This window comes from Pan troglodytes, chromosome 11 (assembly GCF_028858775.2).
Source record: "Pan troglodytes isolate AG18354 chromosome 11, NHGRI_mPanTro3-v2.0_pri, whole genome shotgun sequence".
Lineage (NCBI taxonomy): Eukaryota > Metazoa > Chordata > Mammalia > Primates > Hominidae > Pan > Pan troglodytes.
In genome coordinates this window covers 10502666-10522976 of record NC_072409.2, presented here as the reverse complement: position 1 = coordinate 10522976, position 20311 = coordinate 10502666, and the positions used below count along the sequence as shown (strand labels likewise).

The 20311-nt window shown below is 56.6% G+C and overlaps 2 protein-coding genes across 5 annotated transcripts in view; both read right to left on the bottom strand.

The window, feature by feature from the left end:
- Nucleotides 1-2110: 2110 nt before the first annotated feature.
- DPM2 (dolichyl-phosphate mannosyltransferase subunit 2, regulatory) lies at nt 2111-4960 on the bottom strand. Its single transcript, XM_016961739.4, has 4 exons — nt 4827-4960; nt 4443-4532; nt 3565-3667; nt 2111-2792 (listed from the first exon to the last, which is right to left on the bottom strand). Exons 1-4 carry the CDS (start codon nt 4827-4829, stop codon nt 2734-2736), a joined length of 255 nt encoding a protein of 84 aa, XP_016817228.1. The 5' UTR covers nt 4830-4960; the 3' UTR covers nt 2111-2733.
- Nucleotides 4961-7570: 2610 nt separating this feature from the next.
- Nucleotides 7571-20311, bottom strand: part of EEIG1 (estrogen-induced osteoclastogenesis regulator 1) — a 40414-nt gene continuing 27673 nt past the window's right edge. For all 4 annotated transcript variants that reach the window (XM_016961740.3, XM_063788222.1, XM_063788224.1 and 1 more), the window contains 8 exons: nt 17434-17550; nt 15366-15412; nt 15069-15223; nt 12644-12748; nt 12362-12557; nt 11772-11893; nt 11610-11679; nt 7571-10229 (listed from right to left, as the gene is read on the bottom strand). In XM_016961740.3, the coding sequence (XP_016817229.1) occupies nt 10184-10229; nt 11610-11679; nt 11772-11893; nt 12362-12557; nt 12644-12748; nt 15069-15223; nt 15366-15412; nt 17434-17550 (858 nt within the window). In that variant the 3' untranslated portion in view covers nt 7571-10183. The remainder of the gene's footprint in view (nt 10230-11609; nt 11680-11771; nt 11894-12361; nt 12558-12643; nt 12749-15068; nt 15224-15365; nt 15413-17433; nt 17551-20311) is intronic.

Genomic DNA, 20311 nt, shown 5'->3' with positions numbered 1-20311 from the left:
GAGCCACCGTGCCTGGTCAAGGTGTGCATTTTTGAAGGGCACTGGTTGTTATGCATAGTTGGACTGGTGGGGCCAGAGTGGGCAGGAGAAGCAGTGAGGAAGCCATCTGTGACTTAGGGCAGAGGATGGTGGCTTTGCATCAGGAAGGTGGCTAGAGGCCAGGAGAAAAGGGGAGGGAGAACTGATAAAGCTCAGGGTCCTGTGGATGGGGGGATAAGGAAGAAAGCCAGGTTAGGGACATGGTACACCAGTCACTAGAGGGGGCAGGGCATGAGGGGGACAGCCAGATTTGGGAGAAGTCTGAGAATTCAGCTCATGAGAGGATGCATTTGAGTTTCCCACCATGGCATCCGATGAGGATGTCAGGTGGGCAGCTGGGCCATGTGCAGTGCATCGGGCCAGAGGTGAGCCTGGCGAGGGTGAGACGGCTTGTGACACAACCCTGAGGAGCCCAGCATCACATGGCAGAAGACGGCATGAGTGAGACATCAAATAGCAGAATGATCATCACAGCCGGGCGTGGTGGCTCATGCCTGTAATCCCAGCATTTTGGGAGGCTGAGGCAGGCAGATCACCTGAGGTCAGGAGTTTGAGACCAGCCTGGCCAACATGGCAAAACCCCATCTCTACTAAAAATACAAAAAATTAGCTGGGCGTGGTGGCAGGCGCCTGTAATCCCAGCTACTCGGGAGACTGAAGCAGGAGGATCACTTGAACCCAGGAGGCAGAGGTTGCAGTGAGCCAAGATCGTGCCACTGCACTCCAGCCTGGGCAACAGAGCGAAACTCTGCCAAAAACAAACAAACAGAATGGTCATCACAGACATCAAGAAAGCGGCTGACAGTGGATCAGGGGATGTCACAGGCCAAATGCAGCTGAGAGTCAAGCAAACATCCTTTGGATTTAAAGAGTGGACATCAACTGGGCACGGTGGCTCATGCCTGTAATCCCAGCACTTTGGGGGGCCGAGGCAGGCGGATAGCCTGAGGTCGAGAGTTCAAGACCAGCCTGACCAACATGGAGAAACCCTGTCTCTACTAAAAATACAAAATTAGCTGGGTGTGGTGGCACATGCCTGTAATCCCAGCTACTTGGGAGGCTGAGGCAGGAGAATCACTTGAACTCGGGAGGTGGAGGTTGCAGTGAGCCGAGATCACACCATTGCACTCCAGCCTGGGCAACAAGAGCAAAACTTTGTCACAAAGAAAAATTAAAAAAAAAAAAAAGAGTGGACACCGCTGGTGGCCTCAGTGGCTGCAGCCTGCCTGGAGAGATGGGGACAGATGCTGAGTGCGGCAGGAGGTGAAGAAATGCAGGAGACAGATGCGGACCCCCTTTGGGGAAGCTTGGTGGTGAAATGGACAGAGGGAGATACTTAGTGGGGACGACTGGATTGACGGAGGGCCCGTAAGTGGGATCCAGAGCACACTCAGGGAACAATGGGAGGATCCCATGGAGATCTTTCTCACAACAGGGGGGGCCAACTGTGACCTCAGGCTCCCACTACAGTAGTTGGGGGTTTAGGATCCAAAGCCCAAGTGTGCAGTTCTGCCTGGACTGGGGGACAGAGCATGGAGCAGGTGGGGACAGGGCGAGTGTCTGCAGTTGGCCTTTTTCCTCTGTGATGAGGAAGATACCTCCACCAACTGGAAGAAAAGTGAGGGTCCCGGGTTTGAGGAATGGGGGCTTACACTAGGTGCCGTGGCAAATGGGAGAGCCAGCTGCCCAGGCACGGTGGGACCGCTGGAAGGCTGGGGGCTGGGCCAGTCCAGCCAACCTGAACACAGAGCAGCCTTCACTGCTCAGGGCCACGTTAAGTTGGGCTGTGGGGTTTTTAGGGGAGTGGCCCAAGGGTCCCTAAAGTAATAAATCCAACCCGGCCAAGCTGGCACAGGGGAGGCATGGCAGAGGGGTGCCAGGGCCTCCAATGACTCCCAGCTGTGAGCTCCATTGGGTAGGAAGCACATCTGTCCCAGTCCCTGCTTTATCCCCAGTGCACAGGGTCAGGGCAGAAGGCCCCCGAGTCACCCCTACTGTACAGGATCTCCTGACCCAAGACCGCTCCCAGCCCGCTCCAGCCCCGACCCTGGGTAAACACGGCACAGAGACGAACACACCATCAGTGTTTATTGGTCAGCTGTCCCAAATGGGCCAGCCCTGGGGCTTTGGGGCTGGGCCTCCGTGAGGAGAGGTCAGTCGGTCAGCAGCCCGGGGTGGCTGCCCTGAGCCCCAGGGCTGGTCCTGGGGTCTGTCAGTCCTTCCCCAGGCTTTCCAGGTCCAGAAGGCTTTGTGGGGTCTGGGGCTGTGTCAGGGTAAGGAAAGCTGCCTTGGTGGAAGAAGAGAAGTCAGAGAGGTCACACATGTGGCCTTAGAACCTGCTAAGTCCAACATCAGCATGTGACAGGAGGGGAAGTGAGGCAAGACGGCAGAACCCAGGGGAAAAGGTGGCAGGGAGTCTGAGAGTGAGGTCGGGAGGACCAGCATCTTTTAGGCCCTGAGCAAGAAGGAGGTGACCGGAGTCTTCCAGGTATCCCTCCCTCCTAGCTTCTGGAAGTGGGAGTCGGGGAGGGGGCTCCAGTCAGTCAGGTGTAAGCTCCATGCCATGGGGACTCTGCAGGACAGGCAGGCTTGAGGAGCCACTGTGCCTGGACAGGTTCTGCAGGCTCCCCCACTTGGTCCCTGTGCTGGAGGGGAAGCAGAGAAGGGGCTGGCAGCCTCATCCCTGCGGGACCTTCACTGAGCCTTCTTGGTCACTCTCTTGCTCTTCAGCATCACGTAGGAGATGAACAGTCCTGGGATACACAGACCAGAAAGGCCACGTAAGATCTAAGCTCAGGGCTGCTGGGAGGCCACGGCATGACACAGCAGAGCCACCCACACGCAGGGCTGTGAACCTACCCAACCATCCTCCAGGGAACCTGCTTATCTCCCTAGTCATTCGTCAAGGCATATGTCTACTCACATTCACTCAACAAACACCAACTGAGTGCCTGCCTCAAGCAAGATGCTGCATTTAGTGTTTCAGATTCCAAGGGGAACAAGATCCACCCATCTATCGATCACCCGGTCAACCACTTGTCTGTCCACCTACATACCTACCCACCTCCTCCTACACCTCACCCACCCACCCATCCATCCACCCATCATCCAGGCACCCGGCTGTTGACTGACTCATCCAAATGACTTTCTGAGCACAGCCTCAGTGCCACAGCCTGTTCTAGATGTGCAGTAATGATGGAGACACAGTCCCCATCCCTAGGAAGCCATGAGAGAGAGAGGTGCAGGAATTAGAAGCCAGGGTGACAAGAGGGTGACTGAGGTGTGAGCAGAGTGATGATGGGGTTGGGGCAGAAAAGAGATGGACAGGTCATTGGAGTCCAAAAAGCCTGGGGCACCAGGAAACCCAGAGGTTACTGACTGGCAGCCTCGAAGGATGAACAGGAAAACCCCACGGGTGAGTTCAGGGCAAGCAGCTTCCAGCACCGCCATAGTGTGGAAGCATGTTCAGAGGTGGGGTCTTCCCGAAACCCTGCCCAGGGTCAAGGGGAGGAGGTGATGACTTACCCACAAACAGGAGCAGCAGGAGGCCTGCAGCCAGTGGGATGGCGACAGCATAGGCTCGGGGCAGGAAATACTTGTGGATGACATGCTGACTGTCGATGAATGGCTGGCATCGAGGGCAGAGCTCTGGTGAGTCTTGCTTGCCTTGCCGAGCCCCCAAGCCCAAACGTCCCACCTCCTCCATCTAAGGGGCTGACCCATTCAGAGGATTGGGACTGCATTTGCTTTTCTTTAAGATTACGGCATTTGGGTGTCGTGGTTTGTTTCTTTCCTTAATTTATTGGTATTTACCGGGCACTTGCTTTGGTGCCTGCTATAGGTTGGTGGTGGGGACAAGAGAACAGGGCACAAGAGACCTGCCCTAAGGCACCTCACAGCCTAGCAAATGGTACTTGAGGAATCCTCGACTGACTCCCAACCTGGGCCTCCAGGGCTTCTTCACTAATATTTTTTCTCTAAAGGATACCAAGTTCTGCACTTCCAGACACACTGCACTTCTTAAGCAATAACCAACAAGTTTTCCCACAAGAAAAAAATATCCTAAAGGCCTTCACAAATATCACTGGCGTTTGCCATGCCTAAGAGTCAGCAGGCTAACCCAGAAGGAACAGAACTCCCCCAAAAGTCAAAGCAAGCCGGAAACAGAGTTTTAAGTGTAGCGGCTAAGGATGCAATCTTGGGCCAGATCCTTCTCCCCTAGCCTCAGCTATCTCATCTATAAAATGCGGTACCACTGGCATCTTCCTCATAGAGTTGTTCTGGAGAGTTCAAGAGATGAGGCAGGCAATGAAGCCAGCGCCGTGCCTAGAGCCTATATAGTAGTTGCTCTGGCGGTACCAGGGCTCGGGGAAGGTGAGCAGCGGACGGGGAGAATGACATACCAAGAGAATCACCCAGGCGGTGTAGTAGGTGAAGATGATCAGGCTAACGGCGACGAGGCCGAGTCCCACCACCTGGTCTGTCCCCGTGGCCTGGAGAAAAGGGAGGTCTCAGCTGACGAAGTGACCCTCTATTTCGGCGCACTAATGGAAGCGGGGCGTCGCGGCCCGATCACGGTCTAAGCTTCCCATTCAACAGATGGTAGAGGGCTGACTAGGGATCGGTTTCTAGGCTGGGAGAGAATGCTAGGCCTCCGCGTTGTCGTCCGTACAATAGTGGGGGCGGGAGAGCAATCCCCGTTCCAAGTGCCCATGCCCCAGCTCCTGAGCAGACCCGGGACCCCACCCCCAGACGCCCCTATCTCCGGCACACGGTGCCAATCTCACCATTTCCCGGCGCGCTCAGCCACCCGAGCCGCAAGCCACATCCGGTTCCGGGTCCACGCTCTTCCGGCTTTGGACTGCGGAGCACGCCGGGAGTCGTAGTCCCCAGGCCTGCTCGGGCCCACCTCGTCGGAGACGAGCAGGAACCGCCTCCTCTCCTTTGCATATCGGCGAAGTGTAGTTCTCAAGAGCATTGTGGGGCCGGTTGCTGCCCGAATCTCTCTAGGGAATGGGACCGAGTTGGGGACCCAGACTCCCTGGCCTTCATGGCCACAGTCCTGTCGCCGCCCCACCAAAAGCCAATCTCTAAGTATCCCAGAGTCCCGGGGCCAGAGTGGGATGGGAGTGCGGGATCGGAAGTTCCATTTTTCAGATGGGAAAAGCGAGACTCAGAGAAAGGCAGATCCCATTCCGAGTCAGTGGTGAAGCCGACACGGAAACCGGGTGCCCTACTTAGTCTGTAGGTGGGAGAGGTGCAGAGAACGTTCACTTTCCAGCCTAGGGTGGGCGGGGGAGGGTCTGTCCCTAGCCCGCATGGATGGGGAGGATTTGGTGGAGAGGAGGCGCCCTCCTCACCATCGCCCGGCCTCCCGGGCCACCCTTCGGATGTCCCCTCCCTTCCTTCACCGACTGCCTCTCGCAGCAGCCCAGACACGTTTCGGACCGGGACCCACGCACAGGCCCCTCCCCGGTCTTGGAAGGCCCTTCCTCTGAGAACAAAGAGATGTTGGGCCAGATCATCTTCCACGCTTCTTCAGCTCCGAGATAGGAACGCGGTTCCCCACCACTCACAGGCCGGCTGCTCCTCACCCATCCGGTCTCACTGGGACGCCACGTTCCTCAGGGAAGCCAGTCGGGAAGGTTTTTTTTTTTTTTTGAGACGGAGTTCTATGTTATCCAGGCTGGTGTCGAACTCCTGGGCTCAAGCGATCCTCCCAACTCGGCCTCCAAAAGTTTACAGGCGTGAGCCACGGTGCCCAGCCTCCTGTGCCTTTTAATTCACTGATGCAATTGTTGATCCGGCCCTGTCAGCTCCGAGGGTAGGGTCTGAGGTTGCTGCTGTATCCCTGGCACTCAGTGGAGGCTTGGCCCAAAGAAAGTTTTTTTTTGTTTTTTTGTTTTTCCCAAGACGGGAGTCTCACTCTGTCACCCAGGCTGGAGTGCAGTGGCATGATCTCAGCTCACTACAACCTCTGCCTCCTGGGTTCAAGCGATTCTTCTGCCTCAGCCTCCCAAGTAGCTGGGACTACAGGCACGTGTCAACACGCCCAGCTAATTTTTGTATTTTTAGTAGAGATGGGTTTTCACCATGTTGGCTAGGTTGGTCTCAAACTCCTGACCTCAGGTGATCCACCCACCTCAGCCTCCGAAAGTGCCTGGATTACAGGCGTAAGCCACTGCGCTCGGCCCAAAGTAAGAGCTTTGAACCTGTCAGCTTTAAGATTCAGTGATTGTTTAGATACTGGAGTACAGCATCTGGACTCCAGGCCTCCCTGAGGGGTTATGTGGAGGCCTTTGGCCCGCTGTCCCCACCTGGGGGGTTTGGGGAGAGATGTGCTTTGAGCCTGGCATGGTTCGCTCCCTCTGGCATTTATCTCCTTGGTTGGTTGGAAGCCCATCTGCAACTATGGAGTCTGCCCTCCCAAAGCTGACAAGAGCAACTTTTTTTTTTTTTTTTGAGACGGAATCTCGCTCTGTCACTCAGGCTGGAGTGCAATGGCACGATTTTGGCTCATTGCAACCTCCACCTCCTGGGTTCAAGCGATTCTCCTGCCTCAGCCTCCTGAGTAGCTGCGATTACAGGCACTCACCACCACGCCCAGCTAATTTTTCTATTTTTAGTAGAGATAGGGTTTCTCCATGTTGGTCAGGGTGACTTCAGGTGATCTGCCTCCTGCCTCAGCCTCCCAAAGTGCTGGGATTATAGGCGTGAGCCACTGTGCCTGGCCAAGAGCAACTTTTTTAAACCTACAGTCCAATTATTTTCCCTTATCTCTCAGGAGACTTTGGGCTCACCTAGGAGCCCACTTTTACCTCCTTCCTCAGTTGTGCATATAACAGAAGAAGGGGCAGAATCGGCCTTCAGGGTTTAAAGGGGCCATGAGTCGGGGTCAGCCCTGAGGAGGAGTGGGGTGAATGCTATCCCAGGATAGAGATGGAGCCCTGGTGGCCTGATTCCTCCTGGCCTGGCCAGTACCACTGAAGCTTCCCAACACCTCCAAGCTTATTAAAGAACCAGAGTGACTTGCCTGTCCCAGAGAGACTTGGGACGGTCAGAAACAGGGGTGAGGGGCCCGGGGCAAGCCAAGCCTGTAAATGATGGCAGCCTGGGGCTTTAGTTTGGGAACACACTCACACCTCCTACAGGTCAGGCTGCACACTCGTGTTATTTGATAACCCCATCTGCAGGTGAGGAAACTGAGGCACAGTTATTTGTCCTCAGGCATGCTCCTTAGAGGCCACTTGATTGCAGAGAAGGTCTACAGAGCAGTGGTTAGAACTTGGCCCTGAGGACAGAGCTTTTGCTCCGTATGAGGCTGGCAGGTAACGATCTTCTCAGTTTTCTCCCCAGGAATCTGGAACGATGAAGGTGATGTTTGTGCCTGTGGCCAAGACCGGGAGAACCCTGGACCCCTACACCTTCCCCACCCCTGGAATGTCACTATACATATCTGACTTCTTCTGATGTTGCCTTTGACCCTAAAGTCAATATGATAAAGTAACAAGGTAAAAACAAAACAGCAAAAGAAACAAAAACCGAAACATTTAATTTTTTCTCCCCAAACCAAGACGCTGACACTAGGCTGAGTTCCCCTAACAATGTTATTTTCTACAACAGAAGCTGGGACAGAGGAACAAACACAGCCCACTCAAGCAGTGGTGGCAACATTCTGTTAGAAAGGAAGGGAGTCAAAGAAAAAAACACCCCTCCGCCCATCTCCTTATCACCTCCCTAAAGACAAGAGGAGAACATGGACACCCTCCATCCTGACAGAATGCCATGTGGTCAGTTTGTGCGGTAAACAGGAAAAAAAAAAACCTAAAGATATTGCAGACCTTTATTTTCTTTAAATCTCCTAATAAAAACATTAAACTTTCAAGAAGATTCCAAACTGACATTGCATAGACCAACTCCTTTCCAAAAATATCTCTGATATACTCTCCAACTCTCTCAATATATAGAATTTGAAGTCCAGGAGCTGTGGGCACCTGGTGGGAATTCACTGAGCTCAAGGGGACAAGAGGGCTGAGGACAAGGCTCCCACATGGGGACAACAAGGCCAGGCTTTCTGGCCTCTGGTTCCAGCCAGCATCAATTTGGTTGTGGCCAAATTCTCAGTCCAATCACCCTGGCCCAGGGCCTGGCGTGGGAAGATGTGGCAGGCTCTGTCTCCTTCTGGGGTTCCTGGTCTGGAGGAGTCTCCCCAACAGCGCCAAAGCTGGCTGTTTTCCGCCCAAAGCCCCAGAACTTTGAATGAGAGGCAAATCTACCCTGAATGCACCTCCCTCCTAGGCTGGGTGAGGTCACGCAGACACAGAAGGGCAGGACAGAACTCCCCATCTTCTGGGGGCCAATTCGTCTGGACACTGTGCGGTCAGCTTCCTTTTTAAAGTGCCAGTATCGGTGGGGCAGGAAGGGACTCTCAGGGCTGAGCAGAGCCTTCTCCAGCCCGAGCAAACACTCTGTCCCGCCTCGGCAGGCACCTTCTAACATTCATTTTCTAAGGGTTAGGTGAGTAAAACAACAACAACAAATGCTGGAAATGCTCTGTTCCCAATGCCAGGGAGTTCCAAGACCAAGAAGCCCAACTCTCACCAGCGGGGGCAGATGGGGAGCTAGGGAAGGAACCCTCCCAGCCTGGGGAGGGCACCTGCACCCCTCCCAGAGAGAGAAGCCCCCATCCCGGCCCCCCAGCTGGGCCCCAGCGCTGCTGGAACCAGCCGGCAGGTGGGGCAGAAAAGCAGCACCTCCCCTCACCAGGGGGAGGAGGCAATATTGAACCGTGAACTCAAGAAGAAAGACGGAAAGAAAAAATGAAAAAAGCTACAGGGCTAAGTAAACACCAGCCTGCTGGGTTTATACAAAATGAGTGAAATTTAAAAGGGGCAGGAGAGTTTGTCCAGGGACTGGCTGGCAGCCAGAACCCACCTTCAAGCAAGTTACAAGGACCTGGGGGAAAGTGCTGAGAGCAGAGGCTTTAGTAGGGGCAGGGCCAGACTGCTCCCCACTGGGAAAGCACACCCCTTAAAGGAGCCCTTCCCCCTTGCCCAGAACTGGGGATGCTTCCAGAGGAAGGCTGAGGCTTTTCTGGTAAGGAAGCCAGCTCCGGACCAGTCCAGCCACAGCCCACCTGCCTCTCTGGCATCCGCCCCAGTCTGGGCAGCTGACCCTGAGGGCAGAGAAGGACTTTGCTTGCTCCAACCTTCCTGCAGGAAAACCAGCTGCTCAGGACCCAGCCCTGGGCAGAGGGCACGGTCGGTGCTCAGACCTTTCTCAGCACGGGTCTCAGACCTGAGCTGGAGCTAACTGGAGGAAGAGGCAGCACCCGTTCCCGCCGGGCTGCTGGACCCTGGGCCTCTGACTGCACAGCAGGCAGTGACCAGGAGTCCTTGGGAAGGGGCTCAGGGAAGGGGAGGTGAGGGGCCAGCGGCACTGTGCTGGGGGTGAGCATGTGCAAAGTGCAGGCTGCAAGGCAGTGGGAGGACATCTGCCGGGGGGAGGCAGGGGTCTCGATCTGGAGTGTGGGTGGGGTCTGAGGTCATGGCTCCCAGGAAGAGGCCGCCAGCAGGTCCCCCAGGACACAAGGAAGGGACAGCTGAAGCACTAAGCAGTCAGACAGTCACAGGTGGCAGGATTCCGGAGGCGGTCTGGCCCCCCCACCACCAGGGCAAGGGAACAACGGAGCAAGGCCCTGCTGCCAAGACGTGACCAAAGCCAGTGCTCCTGGAGTGAGTGGGGACACAGGTAGAGAGGCCCCTCAGCCACAGGCATCTCTACATTTAGGAGCCGCTGCATGTCCTCAGCCAGTGGGCTGGGTCAGTCTCCAGCAGCGCCGGTCCTTGCCAGCTCCTTCTTGCCCACAAGCTGCACGGGCCCGCCTGGCCTGCCTGGCCTGCCCTCTAGTGGTTCAGAGGAGAATATTCACAGTGGTGCCTGGGCCTTGGTGGGCCAGGAGGGTCCCAGCATGGATGGGAGGGGCAATGGAATGATGCTACGGGGAGTGTGGACTGGAGTGCATGGAGGAGGCATGGATGAGATGTGGCGCAGAGGTGATCTGAAGGGGAAAGTTCCTCATGGAATGATACAGGTCTGGACTCCAGAGAAAGCAGGACTCTTCTCCAGCCCGGACACCTGCTCCTCAATGGCTTTCAATCACGACTGGCTCGTAGACCCCAGAAGAGACCCTGCAGGTGAGAGACAGGTCAGCATGTCCCCCTCGATACCCCATTTCCTGAGCGCTTCACTGGACCAGGCCTCTGGAGGTGTTTCACAAGCAGGTACTGTTAACCAGCCCTGTGTTGCAAAGGGGCTAAAACTGTGCCCCAGCGATGGTAAGTCCCTTGCCCACAGTGACACAGATAGTAAGCATCAGAGTCTGTGGGGCCTGCAGAGCCCTTCCGGGCACGTCTGGCTGTGCCACCCCATCCTCACGGTCACCTCGGCAGGGAGTCACTGCATCCTGCCCCACTTGACAGGTGAAGAAACTGAGGCTCAGAGGGATGTGAGGGTGACCAAGAGGGCAGTGGGAAGTCAGGAAACCTGGTCAGCTCCTTTCCCTGCCGAGCCCAGGCCCAGCCCTGGAGTCGGGGACTCTCGGGGCTCAGCATGTAGCTCTGCTGTGATCTCGCTCCCAACCAGATTGGTTTCTTTCCCCAAGATGCTCCCTCATTTTCAGAGGGGGCCAGGGAGGGGTGTGTTTACAAACCCGTAAGGAAGCCAGCCCCTCAGTTTCCTTCTTGCTCACCGCCCCCTCACCCCCACCCCAGAGCAGCCCAGGAGGCTACTGGGAGGTGATGGCTGCCATTCCAGGCCGTGGCCAGCAGGAGTCAGCAGAGCAGCGTGAGAGGGTAGCCTCTGCGCAGCGGCCTGGCCACGCCTCTTCCCTGGAGATGTGGATGTTAGGCGGGCTCCCCACCTGCCCTCAGCAGCCCGCCCGTGGGAAGCTCATTCGCTCACTCGCTCATTCATTCAGTTAGCCAAAGCACATGGAGAGCCAGGCACATAGTCAACATGCTCCAAATGAATGTCTGTGACGCAGCACTCTATAAACTGTCGTTCCCGCAACTTTGGTCCCATCTACCCCCGCCATCTGTGGATGCTGTGTAGGCAGCAGCCTGCATTGAACCAGGCCTTCGCTCAGGGCCTAGTGCCTAGCTGGTGCTAGGGAAAGATTTGTTCAGTAAACCCATGAGGCATCACCACCACCATTCTTCCCGAGTCCCTGGAGCTGGGAGGAAGTGGAAGGGAGGGTTCTAAATAAATGCGTGTGAGGCCCCTGCCATGTGCTGAGCCCTGCACCAGGCATTGCTAGAGGTGACCTTGTGAACCGTGACAGGTGACCACCGAACCTGTCCGTGCCCTCACTGCCCCAGGCTCCCAGGTGAGGTGGTGGTGTCCACACCGCCTGACAGATGGGGAAAGGGAGGTTCAGAGACATGACAGGCCCAGGGTCACACTGTGGCGACAAGATTTGGCGTTCAAGGCCAGGTGAGTGGACTGTGGGGACTCTGCTCTCACCCCCAAGCCCCAGCCGCCCCAACGACCCCTCCCTAAGCCTGCCCTACCTGGTGGCAAGCTGGATGCCGCTCAGCGTGGCAGAGCCATCGCGGCTCACGAACAGCCGGAGGTTGCTGTCTGTGGGGACACAGGGGAGGATGGAGGCTGAGCGCGGCAGGGCCAGCCCTTGGAGCAGGTGGCCTCGCCCCCACCAGCCCGGCACGGCTTACCCTCGGTGTTGCTGCCGTCTGTGAAGTCCTGGCTCTGCACGATCTTCTCCACGATGGCATCCGCATCGATCCGCGTGTCGTCCACCCAGGTCGGGTGGCTCTCCACCGAGTCCTTCTTCCGCCTGGGTCAGGTCGTGGGAGGACAAGTCACAACGGTCAGGGCAGTAACAGGTACAAGCACAGAACGACGACAATAATGCCAGTCAGCTGCAGCGGCGCTCAGAATGTCCCTGTGCGCTCCGTGCTGTACTTCACTGAAACCTCACATGCACAATAGGGTGCAGCTGCCATCATGAGCCGGTTTTATAGACGAGGATGCCAGGCAATGAGCAGGTAAGTCAGCTTCCTAAGGCCACCTAGCAGATCGTGCTCTTGTCTGATCCACAAAACCGCAAGAGCAGCCATGAACAGAACCTGCTGCACGCCGGGCATGGCTGCACCCTTCAGGGCCATCAGCTAGTGGAATCGTCACCACCCAACCCTCTGAGGTGGGGACCTTACGGTCCCTGTGTTACAGGTAAAGAAGCGGAGGTTCAAGGCACCACCGGGAGAGGTCTGTTCTCCAGGGGGCACCAAGCAGTAGGCCTCACCTGAAAGAGCGATCGGACAGATGCAGGGGCCGGGGTGGCCGCGGCGGCTTCTCCGGGGGCCGGTGCTCCCGCTCACTGCCCTCAGGGCCCTCCACGGTCATGCCAAGGCCCCCAGAGGCGCTGCTGCTGGTGGACGTGTTGCGGCGGTGTGTCAGGTCTGAGAGGCTGGAGGAGCGCGAGTGCTCTGTGCTGTAGCCTGTCAGGGGCGATGCAGGGGAGCATCACAATGGGGGATCCTGAGGAAGGAGGAGGCCACAGGGGCAGGGCCAGGCAGCCACTCACCGGAGATCTTGGACTGCTGGCTGGCATAGCTGGAGTTGCGGGAGTGGCCAGAGTGGAACACCTCCTCAGGGCTGGACAGGTTCTGGTCGGGTTCCTCTGGCAGCCCTGGAAGGCAGGAAGGGGCAGGGGGTGAGGTGACAGGGGTCACCCAGTGCTGCTCACTGTCGCCCTTCACAACGTGCCCTCACAGAGCCTCCCATGGCAGGGCGCCATTTAACAGACTGAAAAACAGGTTCAGAGGAGCAGCAACCAGCCTGAGCCATAGGTCACCCTCCGAACCCAGGTCCCTTCATTCCACAGAGGGCACACTTGGGTGGGGTGCCCACCACAGGTCAGCGAGGAAGAAGAACAGAACGCTGAACAAAAACTGCCTCCACTACCCACAACCGCAGTGAGAGGTGCACAGCAGGGAGCAGTGCTTACTGGGGGTCTGGCCCAGTCTGGGGACAGAGGAGGCTTCTCCAAGGAGATGGCCTTAATGGCAGACCTCCAGGACACATTGCTGGAGGGAGCCAGCTAAGGCCTCAAGAGGGCAACGGCTTTCCAGGCACAGAGAACAGCATCGGCAGAGGCCCCGAGGCTGGAAGGGGCCTGGGTCAGCGGAGTTGGAGTGGAAGGGACACGGTGAGGGCGAGCAGTCTGGCCCAAAGGGACAGGCCCACAGTCCTGTCCCAAGTCACCCATAAGCCCAACTTCAAAACAGACTTTCCTGGCACTCCCCAGCAGGAGGCAAAAGGGACTAGGTGGGACCTACCCAGGGCTCTGAGTATCCACCTGCCTTCCCGCCCAACACACCCCAGGCTGGCCTGTGACACCCCAGGCTGGCCTGTGTGCCCATCCATAACTATGTGGCTTTTCAAGTCCCCAACAGGTTCTCTGCATATGGGGGGAGGCCAGATCCAGAGGCAAGTGGGCTCTCAAGTCCCACCCTGCCTGGGGGAGGGGCCTCTTCTACTTCACACGAAGGCACCACCTGCGCTGGGGTGGCCTAGTCCCCAGACACATCTCTCTTCTGGGGAACCCCATCCAGGGGCTGGAGAGAGTAATTGTGCTGGGAAGCCCCCAGCTTTCTGTTCTGGGCCTCAGCTGGCTGGGTCTGCAGTGGAAAAGGGAGTGGAGGAAAGCTGGGCCCTTGAGGTCAGAGGGTCCCTCACTGCTCTCAGTTCCCAGAGGCAGAATCACTCGGCAAGCATCTGCTGGGCCACACGAGGCCTGTGCTCTAACTGATTCTGTGGGACAAATCAGGGTTGTCACGTGACACCTTGTTCACTAATCAGCCTGGAGGCGGTCCAAGGCTCATACCTCTGGGGGCCCTGCTTAGGGTTGAGGGGGCCCAGCAAACACTTGGGGGCAGGCCAGAGCCTCCTGTCCTGGCAACACCCCCTCCTCCTAATTGCCACACCATCTCCTCTGGGGGTTGGGGCTCGTTCACATTTTTCATAACATTAGTACCAGTGATAATTTAATAAAAACAGAGTGCCCGGCCGGGCGCGGTGGCTCACGCCTGTAATCCCAGCACTTTGGGAAGCCAAGGCAGACAGATCACGAGGTCAGGAGACTGAGACCATCCTGGCAACCATCCTGGCTGATATGGTGAAATCCTGTCTCTACTAAAAATACAAAAAAAAAAAAAAAAAAAAAGTTTATCTGGGCATGGTGGCGCTCGCCTGTAGTCCCAGCTACTCGGGAGGCTGAGGCAGGAGAAATGCTTGAACCTGGGAGGCAGAGGTTGCAGTGAGGTGAGATTGCGCCACTGCACTCCAGCCTAGCGACAGAGCAAGACTCTGTCTAAAAAAACATAAACAAAAAACAGAGTGCCCACTGAGTGCTTACCATGTGCTGGGCAGGTGCCCACATGTGGACAGTTAATCCCCAAAGTGACCTGGGATGTAATTGCTATTACCAATCCCATTTTCCAAAGAACACTGAGACAGAGAGACGCAAACTGGCCAGTCAAAGTCATAGAGTATGTGGGAGAGCAAGAGCTCCCAGCACGTCCCTCTGCCAGGTATACTGTGCCTCACCCCCTGAATGCAGCTCAGATACCACATCCTCAGGGAAGCCTTCCCTGGCCCCGGATGGATCCCACCTTCTGGGCCTGTCTTCCCCAGCTTTTATCCTGTTTGCAGGTAGACATGCATTTATCTATGGCTTGATTGAGGCCTGTTTCTTCTGCTAGACTGCAGGGCCATGAGGATGGGGAGGCCACATCAGTCTCAGTCCAGGGCACAGCTGTGATCTCAGGGCCCAGCACCACAGCCAGCACGCAAGGTGATCAGATCTCATCAGCCCAGCAGGAGCATGCAAACACCCTCCCACCATCACTCTCCCCTCAGTCAGCGTCTCCCTGGGGACCTGGGCATGACATGGAGGTAAACCCCTCGGGCCGCTAGCAGGGGAGGGGCGGACAGATGAGGAACTGTACCTGAGCTGAGAATAGTGGGCCGGGCCTTGGGGGGCCGGGACCCAGTCAGGGAGTTGGTGCTGCTGCCCCCACTGCTGGTCCCACCACCCTTACACGTCAGCTGCAGGGAGGAATCCTGGCCTGGGATGGAGATGGACTTGGCAGTAGATGGTGGCCTTGGGAAGACAGACAGGTGTGACTAGGGTGCCCTGCTTCAGGACCAGACGAAAACAGGGGACACCCAGAGTCCCTGTTCCTCCACCCCTAGTGCCCAGGACTGGGCTCCCATCCGCTCCCTAGGCCTGTGCCAGCACTCACGTCTTGAAGCAGGGATCTCCAGAGAGCAGGAACATACCAATGGTGACCTGTGGCGAGGGGAGCAATCAGCTATGCCCTGGCCACCCACAGCCCGCCCAGGCGCAGGGCCCCCTGCAGCCTTTCGGCTCTGGCCTCAGAAGGGCTTGGATTCCAATCCTGTCTCTCTGCCCCCTCCTGGCTTGGGGGCTCTGGCAAAGCCACTAACCTCTCTGAGCCCAGTTTCCCTGTGTGGAGGACAGAGATGGAACCAAGGCCTGCCTGGCAGACCAGAGGGGAGGGCATAGCAAGGTGAGGCCTGGGCTCAGCCCTGTGCCTGGCAGAGTGAGTGGACTGCCATCAGCTACAGGCCTAGATGATGAGCTTCTCCATGGTGAAGCCACACACTCACCCCCGGCCCTGTGTAAGGACCACAGAGCTCAACCCAGCAGGCAGGAGAGGGAAGAGGGCTCATGGGGCCTGGCACAGCAGGTGGTGGGCAGGGTTTGGTGAAAGTCTGATGAAAAAGCATGAAGCCATTGCAAACTAACAACAGCCCAAATGTGGCAAGATTTGGGCCCTAAAATCTAGGCTGAGATGGAGTGACAGGCAGAGGATGAGCAGGTGGAAAAGAGGAGCACAGATCCTGAGGTCACCACTTATGAAAGGGTGACCACTCCGTTGAGGCTTTCGGCCGGGTGCCATGGCTCACGCCTGTAATCCCAGCACTTTGGGAGGCCAAGGCGGGCGGATCACGAGGTCAGGGGCTCGAGACCATCCTGGCTAACATGGTGAAACCCCATCTCTACTAAAAATACAAAAATTAGCCGGGCGTGGTGGCGGGCACCTGTAGTCCCAGCTACTCGGGAGGCTGAGGCAAGAGAATGGCATGAACCTGGGAGGTGGAGCTTGCAGTGAGCTGAGATTGTGCCACTGCACTCCAGCCTGGGTGACAGCGAGACTCTGTCTCAAAAAAAAAAAAAAAAAAAAAAAAAAAAGAAAGAAAGGGTGACCACTAGGTTGAGGCTTTCTATGGCTTATTCACTCGGCCATGAAAGCATCCTAGCTAGCCCAAGGCTGTTGATGAGGGAACCAAGACTCAGAGAGGGGAAGTGACTCCCAAGACCTTGCAGACAGGATGTGGGGGAGCTTCCCTTGAACCCAAGGCTACCTGGCCCCCAGGCTCCCTTGATCTGGCCTGAGGTGCACAGGGCTACTGTGCCTGTGCTTTTCAGCCTGACTGAGGCTGAAAGGCTCCAGCTCCCAAGACAATCAGCCTGGACCCTTTCTGGCATCTCCGGTTCCCTCTGCAAAGGGTCTAGGAGGCCCCAGAGCCCCTGCTCACCACCTCCTGCCCAGCTCTGCTCCAGATACCATAGGCTCTCCCTGGGTCCCCTTGCAGAGGCGCTGTTAGGACAGCCTGTTTTCCCGGCCAGGTGAAAGGTGTGGAAACAGAGGAAGAGAGGTGTGCTGGTGAGGGACACCCAGACATTTCTGTTCCCAAAAGGCCAACGAGGCAGCTGCCTGGGGGTGGGGCTGCCCTGTCCACTGGAAACCTGCCCCCGGGGCCCTCAGCAGCCATCATTTTCACTGATAATCCACTGGGGGCCAGGCTACCACGTGTCACTTGGGGAAGAGTTAGGAGCTGGGCCAAGAAGTCAACTGGCTGGTGGTCAGGTGCCAGCTCTGTCTGTGACTTCAGGCAAATGACTTAACGTCTGTGCCTTAACTCCCTCCCATTTGAAGCTGGGACTAATCAAAGATACCACAGCTCATGGGGCTGCTGTCAGGGGACCACAAGAGAAGAGAGGGCATGCAGTCAGCATGACGTGAACCCACTGCAGGTGCTTGCCAAACCCTGGAGACTGTCAGGGCCCCCTCCCTGAACTTGATGGGGAAACTGAGGCCAACAGCGGAGCCAGGCCTCCCTCTGATAGTGGTTTCCTGATTCCAGGGCTCGCCCCTTCCCGATGTCTACCTATTCAGGTAAGGCCTGTATTTTTAACAACCCTCCTCCAGAGGATTCTGATGAGCAGCCTGGTTTGTCCCCATCCCGTGATCAGGGTGGCAGAGGTGGCAGGATCCCTGGTACCTTAAGGATGGAGTTGTCCTGGCGAGTGTTCTTCGTGTCATATCCCTCGAGCAGGCAGCAGCGCACCGTGGAGCCCGAGCCCGCAAACTCGGCCAGGTTCAAGTCAGCGAAGCCCAGCTAGGAGGTGAGAGGAGCGTGTGGGAGGGCTGAGGGAGTGTGGGCTCCTGGCTGGCGGAAGCCCAGAAGGGTAACTTGGCAAAAGTTGGGGAGGGAGACAGACAAAGCCCCTGGGCCAGCCCCACAGCCTCGACTGACTGTTGCATAACTGGGACCCAAGGACAGAGGCCCCGGGTCGGCAGCACCAACATGGCAAAGCCAGGAGCTCACATCCCTGAGCTGCACAAAGCACCCTTTGTGCCACATCCCGGCGTGCACCGGGGCCAGTGCGCCTGACATGAAAGGACATTGTTGTCCGTGACACAGATGCATTGTTCCCTGGGAAACAAGGCCGTGCTGTCGGGAGCTGCCGGGTCAGCAGGCAGGGGAGGAGGGAAGGCCTGTGAGAAGTGGGTGCTGGGGAAAGTGATGGGACACCGCCACAGGGGTTGGGAGGGGAGGGGCACTGCAGGATGAGCAGGAGCCCCAGGGAAGGCGCCCTGGTAGAGGCCAGAGTGAGGGGCTGCTGGGCAGAGTTCAGGGTCTGAACAGGCCCTTGGGAACTCTGGACAGAGGATCGAGGGATGGGGAGGGAAGTGGGAGTAAGTGTGAAGAGGGCATGCACTAAGAAGGCCCTGTGGATGGAGGCCAAGTCTGCTAGACCTGGAGGGGAAAGTGAGATTGAGACGAGGTGGTGCCAGACTTGGGGACTTGGAAGACATCTCCGGTTCCCTCTGCAAAGGGTCTAGGAGGCCCCAGAGCCTCTGCTTACCACCTCCTGCCCAGCTCTGCTCCAGATACAACAGGCTCAGAAGAGACAGATAACGAAATGTTTGAACCAACGTTTGAACCCAACCGAACCAATCAGGGATGAGTGTCAAGTAACTGCTGCCTGCAAGTCTCTACTGCAGTGTTCAGGGCACACACTCCAGAATCAGGGAATTGGATTCAGATCCTAGCCCCGCCATGGACTCAAGAGTGATCCCCATTTTATAGATGAGAAAACTAAGTTCACAGAGGCCGGGCGTGGTGGCACGCCTGTAATCCCAGCACTTTGGGAGGCCAAGGCAGGCGGATCACGAGGTCAGGAGACCGAGACCATCCTGGCGAACACGGTGAAACCCCGTCTCTACTAAAAATACAAAAAAAATTAGCCGGGTGAGGTGGCGGGCACCTGTAGTCCCAGCTACTCAGGAGGCTGAGGCAGGAGAATGGCGTGAACCCGGGAGGCGGAGCTTGCAGTGAGCCGAGATCGTGCCACTGCACTCCAGCCTGGGCGACAGCGAGACTCCATCTCAAAAAAAAAAAAGAAAAGAAAAGAAAAGAAAACTAAGTTCAGGGAGGGGAAGAAGCTTGCCCAGGGCCAAACAGCTAACCCAACAGAGACAGGACTGAAACTAGGCCTGATCAGCACCACGTCCAGCCACTTCTCAGGGCCTCAGTTTCCTCCTCTGTATAATGGGAGTAAAGCCTGCAGTGGGAGTTCAATTACAGAACAGAAGGGAAGGGGCCTGGCAGTGCCTGCCACGTGCTGGGTGCCTGGTAAATGTTTGCCAGTGGAGGTGAGATGCTCCCAGGTGTTTGCTGGTAATTCCTTTCCTGGCTGCACAGCTGTCCTCACCCGTGTGAATCAGAGAAATTTCCACTGTGACAGCACCCTCCACAGCCCGGTTCTAGCCATACTGTCCTCTGCTTCTGGAGAGGGACGTCAGCGCCCCGGGCCAGGGCAGAGTGCACGGCCCAGCGGGCTGAGTTCCTGAGCTCCGGTCAGTGGGAAGGGCTGCGCCCTGTATAGCACCTCCCTCGGGTGAGAGGTGAGGCGAAGGCATTTCCCCTCCCGGCTGATGAAGCCCACCCTCCTGCCACTGGGCTAAGCCTCAGGAGCTGAGGAGGGGAGGCCAAGAGTCCACCATGGAGAAGAGGGATGGAAGGCAGAGCAGGCTTATTCAAAGCCAGAGCTGTCTTCTCCCTCTTTGCCCAGTAGAAAAGCTCTTAATACTATGTAGGGCTGAACTGTCTGTGGGTACAGTGAAACCCTGGTAACAACGCACATGTCCAGCAGCAGGGCTGGCTGAGTCAACCATCGCCAGCCATGCCACGGGACACTGCTGCCATTAGAAAGCACATGGAAATTTGTGATAACACAAAAAGATGCCCAGAATGGATTAAGTAAAAAACCAAGCTGCAAATCTGTTTATTTATTTATTTATCTGGAGGCAGAGTCTCGCTCTGTCACCCAGGCTGGAGTGCAGTGGCGCAATCTCGGCTCTCTGTAACCTCCACCCTCCCGGGTGCAAGCAATTCTTGTGCCCCAGCCTCCCGAGTAGCTGGGATTACAGGCATGCACCACCACACCTGGTTAATTTTTTTTGTATCTGTAGTAGAGACGGGGTTTTGTCGTATTGCCAAAGCTGGTCTTGAACTCCTGAGCTCAGGCAATTCGCTTGCCTCAGTCTCCCAAAGTGCCAGGATTATAGGCGTGAGCCACCATGCCCAGCCGTACTCGGGAGGCTGAGGGAGGAGAATTGCTTGAACCTAGGAGGGGAAGGTTGCAGTGAGCGAAGATTGTGCCATTGCACTCCAGCCTGGGCAACAGAGCAAGACTCTGTCTCCAGAGGAAAAAAAAAAATCATATTGTTTGCATGCACTTCAGTACACACAGAGGGTGCTCATTTTGCATTTCTTTAAACCACACACATACATTTTATTTGCTGCTCTCTTTGTATGGTATATTTCCTTTTTTTCTTCTTACAAGGTCTGGAAAGGTCTTAATCTATCCCAA

Coding starts and splice junctions, on each gene's coding strand:
- DPM2 (XM_016961739.4), bottom strand. Junction 3,668..4,442: donor CCGCCTGGGTGATTCTCTTG/GTATGTCATTCT, acceptor CCTCGATGCCAG/CCATTCATCGACAGTCAGCA. Junction 2,793..3,564: donor CCTGCTGCTCCTGTTTGTGG/GTAAGTCATCAC, acceptor TGTGTATCCCAG/GACTGTTCATCTCCTACGTG.